Below are 22,265 nucleotides of genomic sequence, written 5' to 3' on the forward strand. Positions count from 1 at the left end.
CTTTTGGCAATACTCAACAACTCAATCCTGGCGTCCTCTAATGCCTCAGAGGTTGTTGCTTCCAGACATCTATCAGCATCCATTGCTGCTGATTTTCAACACACAAATAAATCAAAAGGGATTTCCCCAATGAAATCAATAATTAATGACTATGCCCCAAAATCTGTTCATATCCCGGACTCAGGCCCAATGTTGTTATGAATCGTAACACTTTAGAAACAAACCAGCAGCAATAGACTATACCTGGAGTCCGCTTTTGATGTTAAAACTATCTTTATTAGAATCTACTTATAATATAGTAACTTAAGCAAGATAAACAAAAGTTAACAGTGTTATGTATATATATATATATATATATATATATATATATATGTGTGTGTAATTATAACCCCCAAACTATTGAGCTCGGGGGAAACAAGACTTGGAGTCTTGAGATGGTAAAATATGAAATTTCAGTTCAACCACAGAATAGGTGATGAGAGGGAGATGTTTGTAATCCAGGGTAAATGTTGAGAGAAGGCAATTATGTCAAATTCCACAGGTTCCATGGTGGTAACACGAGAGAACAGTCACTGTAGATTTTGTCTGTTGTTCCAAATCCACATACGAATTATCACCCAAAGTGACTTGTCACAAGAGGTATCATCTTTAAGTGAATTACCACATCACAGCCAGGCAAGGGTTAACGCATAAGTGGTCTTCACTGGATCCCCCAAATCAGATCCACTCCTATGGATCAAACGAGGTGACAACCACACATTCAATGTGCGCTGAATCAGTAATTAACCCACCCTTGTGAGCATAGGAAAGTTCCAAACAGTGACCCTTGGCCACTAGTTCCCTGGTTTCGACCCTTCCATTTTTCCGCCTTCGTCTCCGTCTGACTCTGAGTGTCTGTCCTCGGTTAAAACTAAACCAGCAGGGGTCTCCTGGTGGCGCTCATGGAGTGAAGTTTTAACCTGGCTTGGTTCGTTCCCTTTACTTTTATTACCTGTAGCTACCCTCATTTACCCTTTTTTTATACCTATACCAAGGTTTATGTATAGATATATTTTTGGACTTTGACTTTAATTTGTTGGAACTGAATACCAGATCACAAGAAGCAAAGAACCTAAAAGTCTCAGATCCTAATGAAAAAAGAGATGCTGACCCTAAACAATCTCAGCAATTCCGATAACTTTGGAAGTGATGTGGAAACTTACAGGTGAAAAACTTACTGAAGGATTTGCTGTGATTGAAGGAGTTTTAAAGACAGTTGAGGATCACTTAAACGTAAAGTTGAACTGCAGAAAGCAACAATCTCAGAACCCGATGAAGGTGCTCGGTAAAGAGACCGAAAGGTTGCAACTTTGGAACAAAATTGAGCTTCGATGTCTCAACAGCTGGATCATTATAAATTGAAAGTTACCAACCTTGAAAACCATTCTCGAAGACAGAATCTACTGATAATCGGTCTGCCGGAAGATGTTGAGGAAAATTATCCTATCAAGTTCTTTTCTCAATTCCTATTCAAGGTGTTTGGCAAAGAAGTTTTAGACGAACCTCCGTTAATCGACTGCGTTCATCGCTTGTTACATCTGAAATTGTATCATCCACTGCCAGTAATTCTTCATCTCCATTATGTTCATATCAAGGAACGTTTGATTCGCTTCGATCGACAGAAAGGCAAGTTTACATTTAAAGGTTTTCAATTCCACTTCATTTAAGATTATAGCCCTGAGGTTTTACAGGAACGAATGGCATTTAAACCTCTGATGTCAGAATTTTTTCGAATGGGTCACTTTTCCTCGCCAAAGTGAGGCTCGTCCTCTCTGATAACTCCCGTAGTCTTTTTAAGACATTAAAAGAAACTCAAAAATTTCTCGATCAGCAAATTTCCTCTGTTAAGGTCTAATTTGGGTTCCGTTTTTTTTGGTGGGGGGGGGTTTACTTAAATCGTTAAACAATCGGGTCAGTTAGAATGTAAGGGTTCCTTTTCGGTTGTACTGTAGGTATTTTTAGCATTTCGAGTTTAACCTTTCTGTTCCCTTTTGGGATTTTGCTTTTTTTATCTTTTGAAACATTTTAGTAGAGGATTTGGTGTTTGATTTCTTTTTTTTGAATAGAGATACATTCATTCTTTTTTACATTTCAAGATGTCATTCTGTTTCCTTCTTCCCATAAGACCTTATATTTTTGCTGCATCATTTTCAATTGTTTACGCATGGGTTCTCTTTTTTGGTTTGTAATGTTGGTATCTTTAGTTAATTTTTAAACCACATACCAAAAGTGAATTGTCACAAGGGGTGTCGTCACCACACTCAGGCAAGGGTTAACACATCAGTGGTCTTCACAGGATACACCAAATCAGATCCACTCCTATGGATCAAACAAGGTGACAACCACACTTTCGATGTACGGTGAATCGATAATTAAACCACTCTTGTGGGCATAGGAAAGATCCAAACAGTGACCCTTGGCCACAAGTTCCCTGGTTTTGATCCTTCCATTTTTCCTCCTTTATCTCCGTCTGACTCCAAGTGTCTGTGTCCTTGGTTAAAACTAAACAATCTGCAAGCGATGTAAACAAGCTGCTAGTCAGACTGATTTGCCTTCTTAATCTCTCTCTCTCTCTCTTAAAATGGCAGTCTACAGCAAACGAAACCTGGGGATTTATAACAATGGCCACTCCCCATTGTGAACTGACTGGTGTGCCAGTAGTTGGGATGACTGAGTGAATCCTTTCTCACATTCTGAGCAGGTGAACGGCTTCTCCCCAGTGTGAATTTGCTGGTGTCTCTGTAGGCTGGATGAATCAGTGAATCTCTTCCCACAGATTGAGCAGATAAACGGCTTCTCCCCAGTGTGAACTCGCTGGTGTCTCTGTAGGGTAGATGACTGAGTGAATCTCTTCTCACAGACTGAGCAGGTGAACGGCCGCTTCCTGATGTGAAGTCACTGGTGAGCCATTCGGTCAGATGACTGAGTGAATCCTTTCCCAGAAATTCAGCAGTTGACCAGCCTCTGCCCAGTGTGAACTGACTGGTGTGTCCACAGGTGGGAAGACTGACTGAATCCTTTCTCACACACAGAACAGGTGAATGGCCTTGCCCAGTGTGAACTTGCTGATGTACCTTCAATTGTGATAACCGAGTGAATCCATTCCCACTGCCTGAGCAGGTGAACTGCCTTTCTCCTGTGTAAAATAACGGGCTTGCCAGTTGGTCAGATGACAGAGTGAATCCCTCCCCACAGTCTGAGCAGGAAGGATGGTTGATTTGATCCCTTGCTCCACTTCTTAAATATCTGTACAGAGACAACAAAACTGGTGTGCCTTGTTTGAGCTTCCTGGAGACAAATTCCTTCTATTTTTAACCTGTAAAAAGATTTACAAAATCGATCAGTGGGTTTAGGACAACATTTCAGATGAGATTACATGAGTTGCCAAGGTTTGATCTGGTATCACACTGTTACAGTGAGGTTCAACCCAAGTTGGACAGAGAAATCATCTCCTGACTGGGCAGAGTGCTGGTATCTGGAATGACCATCAATTCCCTGATGCTCTTCCTGTCTCTATAAGACTGGGGCATCTCTGCCGTCTCCAATTTGAGCCTTGGCTCAGTTTGACTCTCTCCATTGGTATTATTCCCTGTTCCTGCTGAGCTGCATGGGTGCCTGGCCCCACAGTAACTGGAACACTCCCACACAAATAGTCTTTCTTGACGTGCAGCTGGGATCTTCTTTTATGTATTATTAACTGAAAGTGCCGCAATTTTAACGCCATATAAAAAATTCCTGCTGAGATGAATGGTTGGTTCGCACAGCTGTTAAAAGGGCTTTGAGTGAATTTTTGTAATATTTCAGGTCCTTGTAGAAAAGTACAACACCAAAACAGGCCCTTTGGGCCATCTAGTTTGTGCTGAACTATTTAAACTGCCCCTACCCATACCCCTACCATCCAGGTACCTATATGAACCTCTTAAATGTTGAAATCGAGCTCGCATGCACCACTTGTGCTGGCTGTTTATTCCAAACCCGGATGACCATCTGTGTGAAGAAGTTTCCCCTCATGTTCCCTTTAACATTTCACCTTTCACGCTTAACCCCTGGCCTCTGGTTGTCCCCCCCCCCCCCCCCCCAATCTTAGTGGAAAAAGCCAGCTTGCATTTACACTATCTATGCCTCTCTATCACAATCAAATCTCCCCTCAATCTTCTGCATTCCAAGGAATAAAGTCCTGATTTGTTCAATCTTTCCTTATAACCCAAGTCCTCCAGACATGGCAACATCCTTGTGAATTTTCTCTGAAATCTCTGAACTTCTTTTACATCTTTCCTGTAGGTAGGTGACCAAAACTGCACACAATACTCCAAATTAGGCCTCACCAATGTCTTCTACAAAGTCAACATAACATCCATCTCCTGTACTCAGTACTTTGGTTCATGAAGGCCAATATGCCAAAATCTTTCTTTCCGTCTCTATTGAACTGTGACACCACTTTCAGTGAATTAAGGACTTGCATCCCAGGTCCCTTTCTTCTACAACACTCCTCCGTGCCCGACCAGTCACTGTGAAAGACCTCCCTTGGTAGGTCATACCAAAGTGCAACACCTCACACTTGTCTGCATTAAATTCCATTTTCCATTTCTCAAACCATTTTCCCAGTGGGTCCAGATCGCACTGCAAGCCATGATAGTCCTGCCGATACTTAATAAGTCACATCGATCCAAATACTTATATATCGGGTTCCTGCATATACGTTCCAGTAACTTTCCCACTACTGATGTCAAGCTCACTAATGTACAATTTCTTAGTTTATTTTTAGAGCCATTCTTGAACAGTGGAACAAAATTGGCCGTCCTCCAATCTCACCTGTCACTATGAGTGATTTAAATATCTGTGCTTGTGCCCCCAAAATTTCTGCACTTGTCTTCTGCAGAGTCCCAGGGAACAACTTATCAGGCCTTGGGGATATATCTACACTAATCTGCCTTAAGATAGCAAACACCTCCACCTCTGTAATCTATACAGGGTCTATGAAGTTGATGTTGCTTTGCCTCACTTCTGTTGACTCTGTGTCCATCTCCCGTCTAAATACGGATGCAAAAAAAAAAATCTCCCACATCTATTTTGTCTGCTCATATGGATTATCATTCTGATCCTCCAGAGGATTAATTTTTTCCCATGCAATCTTTTTGCTCTTAACATATCTGCAGATTCCCTGAGGATTCTCCTTCACCTTGTCTGCTGGGGCAACCTCATGCCTTCTTTTATTTCTTTCATAAGTGTTCACTTGAATTTCCTGTATTTCATAAGTACCCCATTTGTTCCTATCTGCCTGTACCTGGTATGCACCTCCTTTTTATTGATCTGGGAGAGGAAAGCCAAAGGGGTGATAGATCTGCATGCTGGGAGGTGGGGGTAAGGAGGGTTAAACTAAAGTTGCAGGGGGAATGGGAGCCTGAATAACAGAACAGATAGTGGAGAGGTTGTGGTGACAGATGTTGTTCAGACCTCAGACAAAGTCAGGAATGAAAAAGTTGAGCATGATGCAGTGAATATGCTGAGCCCTGTATATTTCAATACAAGGAGCAGCGTAGGAAAGGTGGATGTGTTCAGGGCATGGATCAACACCTGGAATCAACACTGGGATCTGGCAACTGTGGACTGGGACAGGCTGCTTTATGGCAAAGGTGTGCTTGGTAAATGGGAGGCCTTCAAAGCAAAGTTTTGAAAGTACAAAGTGGGTATGTGCTTATCAGAATAAAAGGTAGAGATAGAAACTGTGGGGAACCGTGGATTTCAAGAGAAATTGAGACCTTGGTGAAGCACAAAATGGAGTTGCATAACAGGGATAGACAGGCAGTTTCTTATGGAGTATAAGAAATGCAAGAGAACACATAAGAAATAAATCAGGATGTCTAAAAGAATACATGAGGTTGCCGTCACAGAAAAGATGAAGGATAATCCTAAGGGGTTCTAGTGATAGATTAAGAGCAAAAGGATTACAAGGCACAAAGTTGGTCCTCTGGAAGACCGGAATGGCAATCCACACATGGAACGAAAGCAGATGGTGGAAATCTTAAATATTTTTTTATCTCTGTTTACTCAGGAGATGGACAAAGGGTCTGTGGGAATGTGGAAAAGCGGCATTAAAATCGTGTACCCTGTACAGATTAATGAAGAGAAGTTACTTCGCTGTTCAAAATAGAAGATAGAAATCTACAGCATATTCCAGGCCATTCAGCCTAAAATGTTGTGCCAACCATGTGACCTACTCTGTAAACTGCCTAGAATTTCCCTAGCACACAGCCCTCTGTTTTTCTAAGCTCCATGTACCTATCTAAGAGGCTGTTAAAAGACCCCATTGTATCTGCCTCAACAACACCAGCTGGGAGCGCATTCCACGCACGCACCACTCTCTGTGTAAAAATAAAAACTTACCCCTGACATCCCCTCGGTATCTATTTCCAAGCACCTTAAAACTATGCCCCCTCGTGTTAACCATTTCAATCCTGGGAAAAAACCTCTAGCCACCCACATGCTCAATACCCATCATCATTTTATACACCAAAAAATGTATCTAAATATAAACAAGGAAATTATACATTGCACAATCTACTTTCCACAATTCAGTACATTTACACAGACAGGTGTGTACAAAGTGCCCAAAGAATATCGGGGACAAACAGGCCCAATTCACCAGAACCACAAACTGTTTCTGCTGCTACCATCCAGGAAACGGTACCACAGCAAAAGGAGCAACAGGCTCTGGGACATCATCTTCCACCAGGCCATCAGACTGATTAATTCATGCTGATACAATTGCATTTCAATGTTATATTGACTGTCCTATGTGCAAACTATCTATATAAATTACACATTGCACATTTAGATGGAGATGTAATGTAAAGATTTCTACTCCTCATGTTTATGAAGGATGTATGTAATAAAGTCAATTGAATTCACCCTCTCCACTATCTATTCTGGCTCCCATTCCCCCTACAACTTATTTTAACCACATTACCCCTCACTCTCCACCCTACCACTAGCAAGCCTTACCACTAGGATATTCGTCCCCTCTTGTTCTGTTCCTCTAACTAACGAACCCCCTATCAGCCCTTTGACCTTCCTCTGCCAGTGAATCCCCCCCAACAGTTTCTAAAATGGTCCACCTGTTGTTGTGGGGGATGGCCACAAGAGCAGATAGATAGATAGATACTTTATTCATCCCCATGGGGAAATTCAACCTTTTTTCCAATGTCCCATACACTTGTTGTAGCAAAACTAATTACATACAATACTTAACTCAGTAAAAATATGATATGCATCTAAATCACTATCTCAAAAAGCATTAATAATAGCTTTTAAAAAGTTCTTAAGTCCTGGCGGTTGAATTGTAAAGCCTAATGGCCTTGGGGAGTATTGTCCTCTTCATCCTGTCTGAGGAGCATTGCATCGATAGTAACCTGTCGCTGAAACTGCTTCTCTGTCTCTGGATGGTGCTATGTAGAGGATGTTCAGGGTTTTCCATAATTGACCGTAGCCTACTCAGCGCCCTTCGCTCAGCTATCGATGTTAAACTCTCCAGCACTTTGCCCACGACAGAGCCCGCCTTCCTTACCAGCTTATTAAGACGTGAGGCGTCCTTCTTCTTAATGCTTCCTCCCCAACACGCCACCACAAAGAAGAGGGCGCTCTCCACAACTGACCTATAGAACATCTTCAGCATCTCACTACAGACATTGAATGACGCCAACCTTCTAAGGAAGTACAGTCGACTCTGTGCCTTCCTGCACAAGGCATCTGTGTTGGCAGTCCAGTCTAGCTTCTCGTCTAACTGTACTCCCACTCTGCGGTGGCTATTTAACCTCATTCCCCTTCCTGACTCTCACCCAGTTTCCTGTGTCCTGCACCTTGGGTGTAACTCACCTCTATTCATGTCATATCTTTCACCCCCTCCTACTGCTGGATGATCTGGAATTCACCCATTTCAAGTTGCAGCTCATTGAAGTGCAGGGTTACAAGCTGCAGCTGGATGCACATCTTGTTGGTGAGGGCATCAGGGACACTGGAGGTCTCCCCTCCTTTCCTCCAATACCCCCTCTAATTTTTTTAATAACCAATGTGCACACAAATCTTGTACTGTGCCTTTTTTACCCAGTGACAACATGTGCACAGTGAATTTTAAATAGAGAGGTATTCAATTTCACAACTAGCAAATCACTGTCAATAGGAACTTTGATCTCCTCTGGGTTTGATCGAGTTCATCTGCACTCTCTCACAACCTATGTAGCAGGCCTGTAACAGGAAATGAAGGATTTTCTCACCAAAGCTTTTGCACATTGTCCATATGTGGTTTGCTTGCTAAATTACACTTTAAAAAGTCAGATTTCCAAATATCACTCCACTTCTTCCCATTTGCAAATTCTCCAGCAACTTTTGCATCACCACAATACACACAGGTATCACCAGTTTCTGTATTCTACATAAATATTCCCCCTGAACCCTCCCCCAAATGACTGACGGTGGTGAACTCAGTGATGGCAATTCCAATGAATATGAAGGGAAGGGTAGTAGTCTGTCTCATTGGAGTCTGGCACATTTGTGATGTGAAGACTACTTGCTTCCCCGGGCAAAGGTGTTTCATATCATTAAGTACCCAGAGAGAATGGGACAAAACATGTTCTCATGGGTAGAAAGGTCCAGAACAAGAGGAGGTAGAACAAGCAACAGACACAAAATGCTGGAGGAACTCAGCAGGCCAGGCAGCATCTATGGAAAAGAGTACGAATGCTGAGTTCCTCCAGCAATTTGTGTGTGTGTGTTGCTTTGATTTCAAGCATCTGCAGAGTTCCTCTTGTTAGTGATTGGAGGTCGAACAAAGGTGATTTTCTCAACTAGTGATGTGAAAGATTGTGTTCCCTTTCTCCGAGTTCCCAATCCTTGCAATTAGATAACTGGAGTACAGCTCTGTCTGAGAGATCCATCGGTTCCCATTCCCTCATCAGCCGGAAGCTCCCCGGGGCCCATGTACGGATCGTGTGGCTGAGAGAGAGGGAAGAGAGCAGGACTGTCTGGGGTTGCGGGTCATTGTGTTCAGATTTCACAGGAATTTTCCCGAAGTTTTAACTCAGAAAATGGCTCCCATAAACAATGTACTCAATATCAATGTGTATCTCATGCCAAAGTAAAATGCAGATGTAAAACACAGGAGATTCTGCAGATACTGGAAATACAAAGATGCACACACAAAATGCTGGAGGAACTCTGCAGTTCAGGTAGCAACTAAGCAGCGGAGTACACAGGCTAGGCATGCTGAAGGGGCTCGGCCTAAACGCTGTCTATTTACTCCTCTCGACATTTGCTGCCTCATCTGTTGATTTCCTCCAGTATTTTGCAGAAATTAACCAGCCTTTTTTTTGGTCAACCAGTTTCCAAATGATTCAGTTCTTTTTTTTGTAGCCACATCCTGCTGGTCTGATTCCTCCTCCTCCTGGTAAACTCTAGACCCCATCTCTCTCTGGAGCCCCAAAGCCCTGACTCAGGCTGGCAACTCTTTGGTTTCTGACTCTGCACCATCGAAGATTCACTCGCTAGTCTGCTGTCAGACTTTAGAAGTGCATGGTGTTATGAGACCGAGGGTTCGTTTACTTGAGTCAACACGTACACTTGGCAAGTAATTACATGGCATAATTTGCTTATTATTATTTAATTATTTGTGGTTTTATATTGCTATATTTCTGCACTATTCTTGGTTGGTGCGACTGTAATGAAACCCAGTTTCTCTCGGGATCAATAAAGTATGTCTGTCTGTCTGTCTGAACAAAAGCTGGATGAACTCAGCTGGTCGGGCAGCATCCGTTGAAATGTGCAGTCAACGTTTCGGGCCGAGACCCTTCGTAAGGACTAGGGTCTTGGCCCGAAACGTTGACTGCACATTTCAACAGATGCTGCCCGTACTGCTGAGTTCATCCAGCTTTTGTACATGTTGATTTGACCACAGCATCTGCAGTGTACTTTGTGTTTAATATTCGTTTAGTTAAGTGTCGCTTTAAGTGTCTGTGTAAGGTGCCGCTGTTATGTCAGAGAGTGAGAAAGAGAGAGAGAGAGAAGCTGTTGGAACTGCAGCTTCTCACTGCTATGAGTTGGAACTCTTCCATGCCCAAAAGACTGGGTTGATCATCGGCACGCAGTGCACAACGGATGTGTGACTGTCACTTTGTATAATCCATATGTGTGGATTTGCTGGAGTATCCTGTGGTATCACTTTTGTTGGCCTTTACCTAGAATCAGAGTGTTATGTGGTAACCACTTAAAGACGATATTCCTGTCACTGTCACCTCGTGATATTTCAGAGTATATTTTGGAAATAATCGACGGATAAGATCTTCGGTGACTGTTATTTCATTTACCCAGCTTGGAATGTGTGTGGAATTCTTCGTAATTGCCTTTTCTCTACATGTTCGTGTGGATTTACAAATCTCTCCTCTCACTCACTTATTCCGTGGATTACTGAACTTTTATACATTGCCATCTTAAGACTTTAAGCATTGTTTCCCAAGCTTGATAGTTTGGGAGCTATATATACGCATAACACTGTTAACTTCTGTTTATTTCGTTTGCTCTTTTATATTTGGAGTCGATACTAATGAAGATAGTGGTTTTCACATCGAAAACAGACTCCATTAGTGATCTACCGCTGCTGTTATGTAACAATTGCAACAACCCAGCTGTCTGAGGCACAGTCCTTTAAAATTGGTGAAAATGACCCAAAACGTTGAAAAGAGCGGGGATGAAGGAGTTTAACCAACTTCATCCAAAGCCCTGAAGAAAGTCAAAACCACAGTGAGCTCATCGTCTTATTCAGCCTGGAGAAAATCATGTAGGTGTATAAGATGATGAGATGCATTGTTCATGTGGATAGCCAGAGGCTTTTTCCCAGGGCTGAAACGGCTAACACGAGGGGGAATAGGTTTAAGCTGCTTGGAAGTAGGTACAGAGGAGATGTCAGAGCTAAGTTTTTATAAGCAAAGAGTGGTGTGTGTGTGTGGAATGCACCGCCAGTGACGGTGGTGGAGGCGGATACAATAGGGTCTTTTAAGAGACTCTTAGATAGGTACATGGAGCTTAGGCAAATGGGTGGCTATGCGGTAGGGTAATTCTAGGAAGTTTCTAGAGTAAGTTACATGGTCGGCACAACATTCTGGGCCAAAGCATTGGTAATGTGTTGTAGATTTCTATGATTCTATGAAATTCAAGGGAAAACTCCTATCCCACAGAGTGGTGACTAGTTGTAACCTGTCATCTCAGGGAGAGAGAGAGGGGAACGGCAGGGAGAGATTTTGATATACTGATATGGAACAGAAACACGGGCAGAAACCAGATGGGCTGAATGGCCTCTCTAGTGTACATTGTGAGTGCGGTAGAGACAGTAAGTACCTGAGACACGGGACGATACAGAACTGATTTATCTTTCACAGATCCACAATATTAAACAACAGTCTAGTTTAAGGCTAACATCAGCAGAACAGACTCCTCCAATGCTCAGTGACCAGGGTTCAGTCCTGGGTGCGATGAGCAGCCGCAAGAACTGCAGAATCTGACAGTAACAGTCCCTCATGATCCTGCAGCTGCCTTCAGTCACCGTGATGGTTAAACATTTAACACGGAGCTGATTTGAACTTCCTCCCTGATGTGAAGTTGCTGGTGTTGCAGCAGCTGGGATGATTGAGTAAAACTCTTTGCTCACTCCGGACAGAAATGTGGTCTCTATTTATTGTGAACTCACCGGAGCATCACAAGGTGGGTTAACTGAATGAGTCTCTTCGCACACACGGAGCAGGTGAACGGCCGCTTCCCAGTGCGAAACTGTAGATGTATCTGTGATGGCCGACGGAATCCCTTCCAAAATGAGAGCCAGTGAATAATGTCACACTGCTATCAACGCCATGGCGATGTATCCAAACAGATTTCGGACATGGTCACGTGTTCGGGCTCTCCTTGTAGCGAGTGGGGCGCTGTCTTCTCCAACATCTCCGCTTCCACATTCAAGGATGGGTGGCATTCAAGTGCTGGTAATTTGACAGCTACAGCAAAACTAACGTGCTAGTTGTGTTTGAGACTTGCGTGCAGAAATCCTTTGCCTTTTCTACCCTGTTAAATGTTTACAAAGCATGTCAAATGGGTGAAGGACATTTCAGCGGTGATAATTTTAGTCTCCATGGTGATCTCTGATTTAAAAACTCTGTCACAGCTCAAAACAATTTGGAGCAACAGCACCTCATCTTCTAACTCTCCACAGTTCAGGCATTCGGGCATAATGTCAAAGCTCGGCAAATTAAAGAAAAAAAGACTATGAAACACCAAATGTTCACAGAGAAAAATATCCAGCAAATGATTAGAGTGCACGAGCGTTCACAGCCACGAGACAGTCGTCTCTGTTGTCTCAGTTAAGCGCCGTGGGGTTCAGGGGAGCGAGGGAGTGACGAACGCGCAAAGGCGTAGCAGGAGGGGAGGGGATGACAGAGAGTGGGAACTGTACAGGGGAGTGAGCGGTTATCGGAGAGGGTGTGGGCATAGAGCAGGATGGGGATGACGGAGACGGAGGTTGTTGTAGGGATGAGAGGATGCGGCAGATCCGCTAAAGTGTGCAGCGAGTGGAGGGCTGATGGAGGTAAATGGGTGTGAGGAGTTCACAGAGACGGGGTGATGGAGATGGGGACGGTTGTGGAAGTGGTAGAAGATATGAGAAATGGTGTTGGGATGGTAGAAGTGATGTTTGACAAATCTTATTGAATTTTTTGAAGAGGTTACGAGGAAAGTTGAGGGTAAAGCAGGGATGTTGTCTATATGGACTTCAGTAAGGCCTTTGACAAGGTTCTGCACGGAAGGTTAGTTAGTTAGGAATATTAAAGTAGTAAAATGGATTCAACAGTGGCTAGATAGGAGATGCCAGAGAGTAGTGGTGAATAACTGTTTGTCAGGTTGGAGGCCGTTGACTAGTGCTGTGCCTCAGGGATCTGTACTGGGTCCAATGCTGTTTGTCATCTACATTAATGATCTGGATGATGGGGTGGTAAATTGGATTAGAAAATATGCAAATGATATTAAGGTAGGTGGCGTTGTGGATAATGAAGTAGGTTTTCAAAGCTTGCAGAGAGATTTAGTCCAATTAGAAGAGTGGGCTGAACGATGGCAGATGGAGTTTAATGCTGATAAGTGTGAGGTGCTACATTTTGGTAGGAATAATCCAATTAGAACATACTTGGTAAATGGTAGGCATTGAAGAATGCTGTCGAACAGAGTGATCTAGGAATATTGGTGCATAATTCTCTGAAGGTGGAATCTCATGTGGATAGGGTGGTGAAGAAAGCTTTTGGTCTGCTGGCCTTTATAAATCGGAGCATTGAGTACAGGAGTTGAGATGTAATGTTAAAATTGTACAAGGCATTGGTAAGGCAGAATTTGGAGTATTGTGTACAGTTCTGGTCACCGAATTATAGGAAAGATATTAACAAAATAGAGAGAGTACAGAGAATATTTACTAGAATGTTACCTGGATTTCAGCACCTAAGTTATAGGGAAAGGTTGAACAGGTTAGGTCTTTATTCTTTGGAGCATAGAAGGTTGATGGGGGTCTTGATAGAGGTATTTAAAATTATGAGGGGGATAGATAGAGTTGACATGGATAGGCTTTTTCCATTGAGAGTAGGGGAGATTCAAACAAGCGGACATGATTTGAGAGTTAGGGGGCAAAAGTTTAAGGGTAACAAGAAGGGGAATTTCTTTACTCAGATAGTGGTAGCTGTGTGGAATGAACTTCCAGTAGAAGTGGTAGGGGCAGGTTTGGTATTGTCATTTAAAGTAAAATTGGATAGGTATATGGACAGGAAAGGAATGGAGGGTTATGGGCTGAGTGCAGGTCGGTGGGACTAGGTGAGAGTAAGCGTCGGCACGGTCTAGAAAGGCTGAGATGGCCTGTTTCCATGCAGTAATTGTTATATGGTTATATCACTCTCCTCAACTCTCTGCTCCAGAGGTTGATATCGATACACAGACAAGTTCTTCCAACTTGAATTGTTTGTTCTGCTTTGTGGAGACCCGCTGCTGATCGCATTGTCGGGAAATGACATGGGGAACGATTGTCTGGTTCCCACCATCTGGAGAGAGTGAGGAAGTTCTTCCAACTTGAATTGTTTGTTCTGCTTTGTGGAGACCCGCTGCTGATCGCATTGTCGGGAAACGACATGGGGAACGATTGTCTGGTTCCCACCATCTGGAGAGAGAGAGGACTCAATGCACTCCCACCAACACTTCCGCTTCGCTCTGCTTCCACCCACCCACTTCCCAACGAACCTTCGAAACACTTTTGAGCATTTGAACAGGTTTCCCAAATATTTGAAGGGGAATGTCCTTTTGCACTGTAGCGGAGTGCTTGTGTCTGGGAGAATTATTTTCCTCGCTCTGCCGCTTAGTCTGATGCTGTCTTTCGGTTTCTTTGCTTCTGTCTCTACGGGGGAATCTTATATTCTAACAAATCTGTGTCGAGTTGTGGCCACCGCTGACCGTGACAAAGTCTGCCATTTCTCCAACGTCCTGCCAGTGAGCACAGTAACACTATCTGCCTTTCACCCTGCAATCATAAATTCCCTGCTCTGCGGAAATCTGCCCGTGTTTAAAACGCACAAAGCCTTTGGTACTCCTGTATCCCTGCTCGTTAATGCAAATATCGAATCAGCCAGTCAAGCGGTTATGCAGACATGATGAAGAAGTTCAGTTCCTGTTCAAACCAAAGGTAAGACAAGGGAAGAAATGTGATCGAACTGACGCTGAGCGTCAGTTATAATTATTACTGCCAGACGGAATGGTTTGAGAATTTCTCAAGCGATAAATCTTCTGGGATTTTCACGCCCATCAGTGAATGAAATCAACACACGTTGCCACGTCGAACCTTGTAGTGGATGGGCTGCAGCAGCAAAAGGCCACATCGGCTTCCCCTCCTGTACCTGACAACCCGACCACTGAGTGGGTATTCACTGAAGTAGCCTCAACTACAGAGTGGCCAATAGGTTCACTACCTTATGGGAAATGGACTTCCTCCTCATCTCTGTCCTAATTCTAATTCCTGAATCTTGAGGCTATGTCCCCCAAGTGTAGTCTCACCTACCAGCGGTAATGATTTTGCTGCCTCTGATTTAACCATCTCTTTTGTGATACATTTCTGACCGATCCCCTCTCTTTCTTCTGTCTTACAGCCAGTTTACTCCCCGGAGATTCATAGGCTTAACCCTAGTCATCTACTCAACCAATTCTTCCGCACTACTTCCAGAGCCAATCTATTTTCCGTGACGTAATGTTGCAGGTCCACAAAACTCTGGTTAGAACACACTTAGAGTATTGTGCTCGGTCCTGATTGTAGAACATTGAACATAACACTGTACAGCACAGGAACCGGACACTCAACCCACAAAGTTATGCCGAGCAGCCTGAGAGGAGCGACTGGAAAATGGGCTGAAACCTTTGCAGATGTGATTCAATGCAGATGAGTGACAGGTGTTGTGCTTTGGGAGCTCCAACCCGGCTGGGAATTATGCAGCACATGGTAGTGAATTGTGGCGTGCGGGGGAGCAGAGAGATCTGGGGACACAGTTTCACAGTTCCAAGATAGGGTCATAAAGAAAACTTTCGACACCTTGACCTTTATGCATCAAGGTACTGAGTACAAGAATTGAGATGTTGTGTTGTTGTATCGGACTTCAGTGAGGGCAAACTTCTACTGTGTGCCGTTCTGCTCAACAATCAACAGGAAATTGATGGATCAGTTTGAAAGTTTACAGAGACAATTTTAATGATGTTCCCAGACTTGGTGACGTGCATTACAGGGTAATATTCAATAGGTTTGTTCTCACCCAAATGAGACTTTTCCACCTCAGGCTGGATGATTCCAGAGGAGGTCATAGGTAAAGGGTAAAAGATGAAATACTTAAGGGTCAGAGGAGAGGGAAGTACAATCAGAGGTCAGTGTGAGTGTGGAATGAGTTGGTGAATGCAGGTTCAATTGCAACATACAGTAGCCACTTGGATAGCAAAGTAGATGGATGGGGGGTGGATAGTATGAAAGACTCATTTCCACATGCAAGTCGATGCAACTAGAGCGGGAAACAGGTCAGAACAGTTTGGAAGAAACAAGGTGCATGTTTATGTGTGTGTTTTTCAATAACTCTACATCCTATCCCAAAGAATCCTCTCCAGTCATTTACATATCCTGACATGTGGTTGGTCCACATGTATTCCAGTATTATGCATCAAGCTTCCTAAATAATATAATAACATTTATCACTGGCATTCTTGCTCGTGGCTAGAGAGATGACTAATGTATTGCTGAAGTCCCCAGTAATGTCATCTTCTCCATCTCTCAATAAAATGCAGTGTAGCTCCCCAGGCTCTAGAAGATTATTCAACTTAATGCTCTTTAAGTCACCAGACACGATCTCCTTATTGGTGCGGTACTTACAGCAGGAAAACACCCTTCAGTCCATGTGCCAAAGCGAGCGAGATCTACATTCAAACTCATTCCACTTTCAGCGGGGATGGGTCAGACGCAGGCAGATAGAACTAGTTTAGGTGATCACCTGGTCGGCATGGAAGGGCTGGGTTGAAGGACCCAGGCCGATGTTGAGAGGGAGGGATCTCTTCTGAGTATTGACTCCGCATCTTTCAATAGGTGCTGCCTGACCAGCTAAGTTCCTTGAATTTTTGCATTCTGATCTGGTCAGCATTAAGTAGAAAAAGGTGTTTTGTGCTGGGAGAGTACAGAGGAGGTTCACCGGGACTATGGGGTACGTGTCATGGGGTGAGATTGAATTGTGTTGTAGTCTCGAGTTAATGTGCAGTGGGATCCCAGGATCCAGTTCATAGCTCCGGAAAAGGGGCTGCATTTGACAATGGGATGGTAAAGAAGGCTTATGGTCTGTTTGCTTTTAATAAGCGTGGCAGTGAGTTCCAGTGTCAGGTAGTTATGTTGCAGTTTTATAAACCTCTAGCTGAACCGCATCTGGTGTATTGCATTATATGAGAGGGAAAATGTGGATGCTTTGGACAGTGAGTGGAAGTGGCTGAACATAACACTGCCTGGATAAGGAGAGATTGGGAAACCTAAGGATATTTGCCCTGGAACAGTAGGGGCTGAGGAAGGCCACACAGGAGTATGTGAAGATGAGAGTCGCTGACAGAGTGGATAACCGGTTCCTTTTTCCCCTAAGGAAGAAATGTCTAATACCAGAGGACATGTATTTAAGGTGAAAGGGGGAAACAGAACCTCATTACAACCAAGAGAAAATCTCCCGTTGCTGGAAATCCAAGCCACACACACAAAATGCTGCAGAGAGTCAGCAGAGTAGGCAGCATCTATGAAAAATAAAAGTGCCGTCGACATTTCTGGTCAAGACCCTTTAACTCCTTTTTGGCACTATTTATGTCTGTATGCATGTATGTATGTATTTATTAAAAATCAGTGTAATTTTGTATCATTTCCGTCCACTCCTGCTACAGTACAACAACTTATTTAAGCCAGTACACACGAGGAAATCTGCAGATGCTGGAAATTCAAACAACACACACAAAATGCTGGTGGAGCACAGCAGGCCAGGCAGCATCTATAGGGAGAAGCTCTGTCGACTTTTCGGGCCGAGACCATTCGTCAGGACTGCTGTGTTCCACCAGCATTTTGTGTGTGTTATTTAAGCCAGCGATATTAAACATGACTCAGAATGTTTAAAGGTGATGGTCCGAACATCTAGAGTTCATCAGGGAAGCATCTCTAATGCCAATGCTTGGTTATAAAACTCTAAGGGCGGAGACTATGCGGATAAGAAAGTGTAGTCCTGTTTCTGTTTGCGTCCGTGTGTGTGTTTGAGCGAACGTAGGAGGAGATGAGTTATACAGCTCTCTTTACCTGCACCTTCATGTCAACTCTTTGAGTGATTATGCAGAATGTTTGAAGTTAATAAGTTTGTGGCCTAAGGTAGAAGGAGATGACTTATCAATCACCCCTGCTGTGGATCACTTTCTGGAGGTCCAAGACGCTGACTTCTACAAAGAAGGGATCCATATGCTCCAGGACCGCAGGACTAAGTGTGTAAATGTGGGTGGTGGGACTATGTTGAAAAATAAATATGCTGGATTTTCTAAAATTGACTCCTTCTACCTTAGGCTACGAACTTATCAATCACCCTCCTATGCTCCACTGCGTGTCAAAAAAGCTTTAGAAGCCATGCCAAATCTTCACAAACTGCTACGAAAACACTAGAGGTGCTGTGCCTTTTTTATACTTCGACAGTAAGACCATAAGAAATTGATGATGCTAATGATGATGATGATGATGAGTATGACGGCATCCGTCTGTCTGGAAGGACAATGGAAATATAGTTTACGCTATGGGTCAGTCCGTTGTAGAGTTGCCACACCTTCTACATCTGTACAGTCCGGTTCCGGTGGGGGCAGGTCTAACTGCAGTTTCTGCAGGTGAATGTTGTGCCAGGCTGTGGAGGCGACCCACTCTGATCTTAGCAGCTCCCTCCTATGTTGGTTCTGTCGCTGCAAACAGCGGCAGTAGCGTGAGCTCTGCAGGGCAGAGCTTGGGTGGAATGTACGGAAATCTTACGATACCCAGTCGTCAAAATCCACCCCCCATCCCGGTCTCACCAGTGTAGTCCAGAGGGAAGTGAAGCACTGTGTTTCTACGGACTTGGCTTCAGGAGCTGCCGGAAGGATGTCCTGTGACGTCCAGCACGTTAGGGGCTTCAGTCCGGATTTTCTATCTGGGTTTAAACCTGTAGCCTTCTCCTCCTCCGGGGTTTCCACAGTGCAGTGGGGTAGTTACCTATAGCTGGGGATTTTGTTCACGAGCACCAGGGCATGTCCACACGCCGGTGGGCCTGCGTGCTACGAGTGCATGGGCCGAACCCCTCCCCGTCTTCTGTAGTCGAGCCTGGGACTGAAAGGTGTTCGGTTTCACTGTGTCACCTGTTAGAAGGCACCACATGAGGCTTGGTCTTGGAGAGGGAATGCACTTGCAGGAAAGGAATTACACATTCCGTTCTCCTTTACGTGAGACTGCTGGTCAGTGATGGAACAACTAGTTGACACATAAGACAATAAGCCGGAGGAGCAGAAACACAGAACCGAGTCTGTTACTCCATTTCATCATGGCTGATCCATCCTCCCTCTCAGCCCTACTCCCCGTATCCCATCACGCCTGAATAATCAGGTATCGGTCGACCTCTGCCTGACACATTGCCTTGGACTCCAAAGATTTGCCACTCTGACTAACTAAATTCCTGTTCACTTCCGTTCGAAAAGGCTGGTCTGAGATACCCAGCATAGGAACCCGCCTCTCCATATTCACTCTGTCTTCCTTTTCTTCCGTGACTTTCTGTCTTTTTCTATCAGATATCCCATTTCCAGCCTTTTATCTCTTTCACTAACCAACTGCCCAGTCATTTACTTTACACCCTGACCCTCTCCCGGATTCATCTATAAACTCCACCTTGTACTTAATCCTCCCCTTTCCCACTTTCTTGTCCTGACGTGCTCCCTTCCTTTCATGTTCAGAAGAATGGTTTCAGCCTAAACGGTCGCCTGTTTACACCTTTCCATTGTTGCTGCCCGGCCTGCTGAATTCCTGCAGCATTTTGTATGTGTTGCGTTGGATTTCCAACATCTGCAGACTTCATCGTGTTGTTTAACTCATGCGTACTTGAGTTGCAGTCATCTTCCTGTCAGATGGAATCAATCTGGCCATTCTCGTTGATCTCGCTCATTAACGAGGCATTTTTACTCACAGAATGGCAGCTCACTTCAATTCTTTTGACAGACACCTTTATTGTTTTTTTTTACTCATCATTCTCTGCAACCCGAGTCAATTGTGTGTGAAAATCCCGGATAGATGAGCAGTTTCTGAGATACTCAAAATACCCCGTCTGGCACCAACAACCATTCCACGGCGGAAGTCACTGAGAACACATGTTTTCCACGTTATGGCCTTTCAACTGAGCAACAACTGAACTTCTTGGCATACGGCATATTCTTTTATGAATTGTGTTGACGCTACGGGATTAGCTAGTCAGCATAAACAAGCTCGTGTACAGGTGTCCCTAATAGAATGGCCACTGTCTGTATTTCCCATTTAGACAACACCTCGCCCATCTCGAATATGAGCACGGATGAGATCTCGGCCTAATTTTTGCAATCCCCCTGTTTTGCAACAACACTTTGTCGCTGACACGGCGATGCATCAAACACTGTCATGGTGGTGTGGTGTGGTGTTGGGCGTCATTGTCCCCTCTGAGCTCCACGGGTCGCGTGGCCACGCTGTGACGTCAGTTCCCGCGTGTGTGGCCTCTGTTGCAGCGTGGATGGAATTGTGAACAACTAGAAAACATTTCCGAAACGTGAAAGCTTTCCTTTGCTGTACTGTATTATATAATACCTTCTATTGATAAATAAAATCAAAGGTATATGATATATTTAAATTTCATTCTAAATATTCATAGGTGCATATTGCCAAAAAAAAACAACGCATTGGAAGTGCCGCACAGTCTTCAGGCCATGTAACGTTTCCTATTGCGAACAATGGTTGGTTCACACCCCTGTGAAAAAAAGATAGAGGGAACGTTGGAGCCTGCACAACGTTACAGCCTATGCACATTAAACACGATTAAAACATAGATTTGAATAAGTTTCAGCACTAGCTGGAGGGAATATGTTACTACAAAAGGAGTTCTAAAATGCTCCTCCTCTCCACTAGAGTGCAGTTCACCCTTGGGCAAGATGTAGAACCTGGTTAGCTGCAGCCTACACCCTCCACCCACTCCTCACGATCAGGTCCCTTGAAGACATGAGCAAAGATGGTGGATTGTCCTATGAGCTGCTGGTGAATATCACAAGCCCTGGTTATACTACCACAGACCCAGGCATACACTCTCTGAAGAGTATTGATAATGGCTGGGGTCACCCGTCTTGTAAACAAACTTCCCAGAAGAAGGTAGTGGCAAGCCAGTTCTTCAGAAAAAAAATGCCAAGAACTATCATGGTCCTGGAAAGACCATTTTCGCAATGTTGTACAACACGGCACCTGACGACGGTGACAACAACAGTACCGAGCTTCCTTTTGCCGATGGGATGCTGAGGCTAAATAAAGTGGTCAAAACTGTTTGACCTGTAGGATCTGTGGCATAAAGAATAACACAGAATAAATTCATTTCCCCCCGTTTGATGGAAAGGTGATCCTCAAGTATTGAAAATCACGGAATTAACGCGGAACAGCGACTAGTCAGAAAATCCAATTATAGTAATGACTGAAGATTTTCCTTTAACTTCGTAAAAAAAATCATTGCGAATGCTTTCATAATTTCTTAAGATACCTTCTGCAGAAACCTGGAATGCAATCCATCTAGTTCAGATGGGTTATATAACTTCGTACCCTTTCTAAGGTTTCAGAAAATGCATACAATATACATCCTGAAATGCTTTTTCTTCCCAACCATCCATGAAAACAGAGGTGTGTCTCAAATAATAAATGACAGTTAAATGTTAGAATCCCAAAGCCTCCCCCACCAGCACCCCTCCCTCCCACGTGAAAGCGGCAGCAAGCACGACACCCTCCCCCTACCGGCAAAACAATAGCAGCGACACCCATCACCGAGCACTCAAGCGTGCAGCAAAAGCAAGAATAAAGACACAGACTTGCAGAACGGCAAAGACTATATTGTTCACCTGGCATTTGACACACCATAGGCTCTCTCTCCCTAATAAGGGAGAAAGAGGTGTCTTCATTTCACAGCGATCGGGGAAACACAACAAACAACTCGCTGCTTTACGATCTTTTCCTCTTTATATATGTTAAAGCAAAAGTATCCGCTTTTATATTACAGGGTATTTTAACTGCAAATTTTTTATATTCAACTCCCCTTATTACTCTTCAGTTACTTGTTACAGTTGGCTTTTAAATCTGCCGAATATTCTTGTTTACCACTATTTTTTGTATGGTAAGCTGTTACTTTTGCTTTATTTTTGTCTTTTACTTCCATTACTGGCCACGTTGCCTCATCTTCTTTTACACCATGGATCCTAGCAACTTTTTGAACTCTGAAGTAAGACTGAGAAATAACAGGATTATTGACCAATGGAAATGTGGAAAATTCACTCTTGAAGGAATTAATGAGTTCCTTCACATTGGATCAACTTTCTGAGCATTTCCAGTGGAAACCCAATCCGGTTGAATA

General features: G+C 43.8%; 2 protein-coding genes across 6 annotated transcripts in view; one reads left to right on the forward strand and one right to left on the reverse strand.

Annotated features, from left to right (window-relative positions):
- LOC140722652 (uncharacterized) overlaps window positions 1-22,265 on the reverse strand; it is a 409,759-nt gene that overhangs the window by 62,044 nt on the left and 325,450 nt on the right. The window lies entirely within an intron of this gene.
- The window catches only part of LOC140722629 (NACHT, LRR and PYD domains-containing protein 3-like), a 69,695-nt gene that overhangs the window by 17,325 nt on the left and 30,105 nt on the right, over window positions 1-22,265 (forward strand). The window contains exon 3 of one of the 5 annotated variants that reach the window (XM_073037330.1): window positions 1,515-1,665. The exons of 1 other annotated variant lie outside the window; for it this stretch is intronic. In XM_073037330.1, coding sequence (XP_072893431.1) covers window positions 1,515-1,665 — 151 coding nt within the window. Of the gene's footprint in view, window positions 1-1,514; window positions 1,666-3,058; window positions 3,077-9,312; window positions 9,659-22,265 lie in introns of those variants that run through there. 3 more of the 5 variants (XM_073037334.1, XM_073037331.1, XM_073037333.1) reach the window with 3 other exon arrangements.

This window comes from Hemitrygon akajei, unplaced genomic scaffold (assembly GCF_048418815.1).
Source record: "Hemitrygon akajei unplaced genomic scaffold, sHemAka1.3 Scf000082, whole genome shotgun sequence".
In the NCBI taxonomy this organism is placed as follows: Eukaryota; Metazoa; Chordata; class Chondrichthyes; order Myliobatiformes; family Dasyatidae; genus Hemitrygon; species Hemitrygon akajei.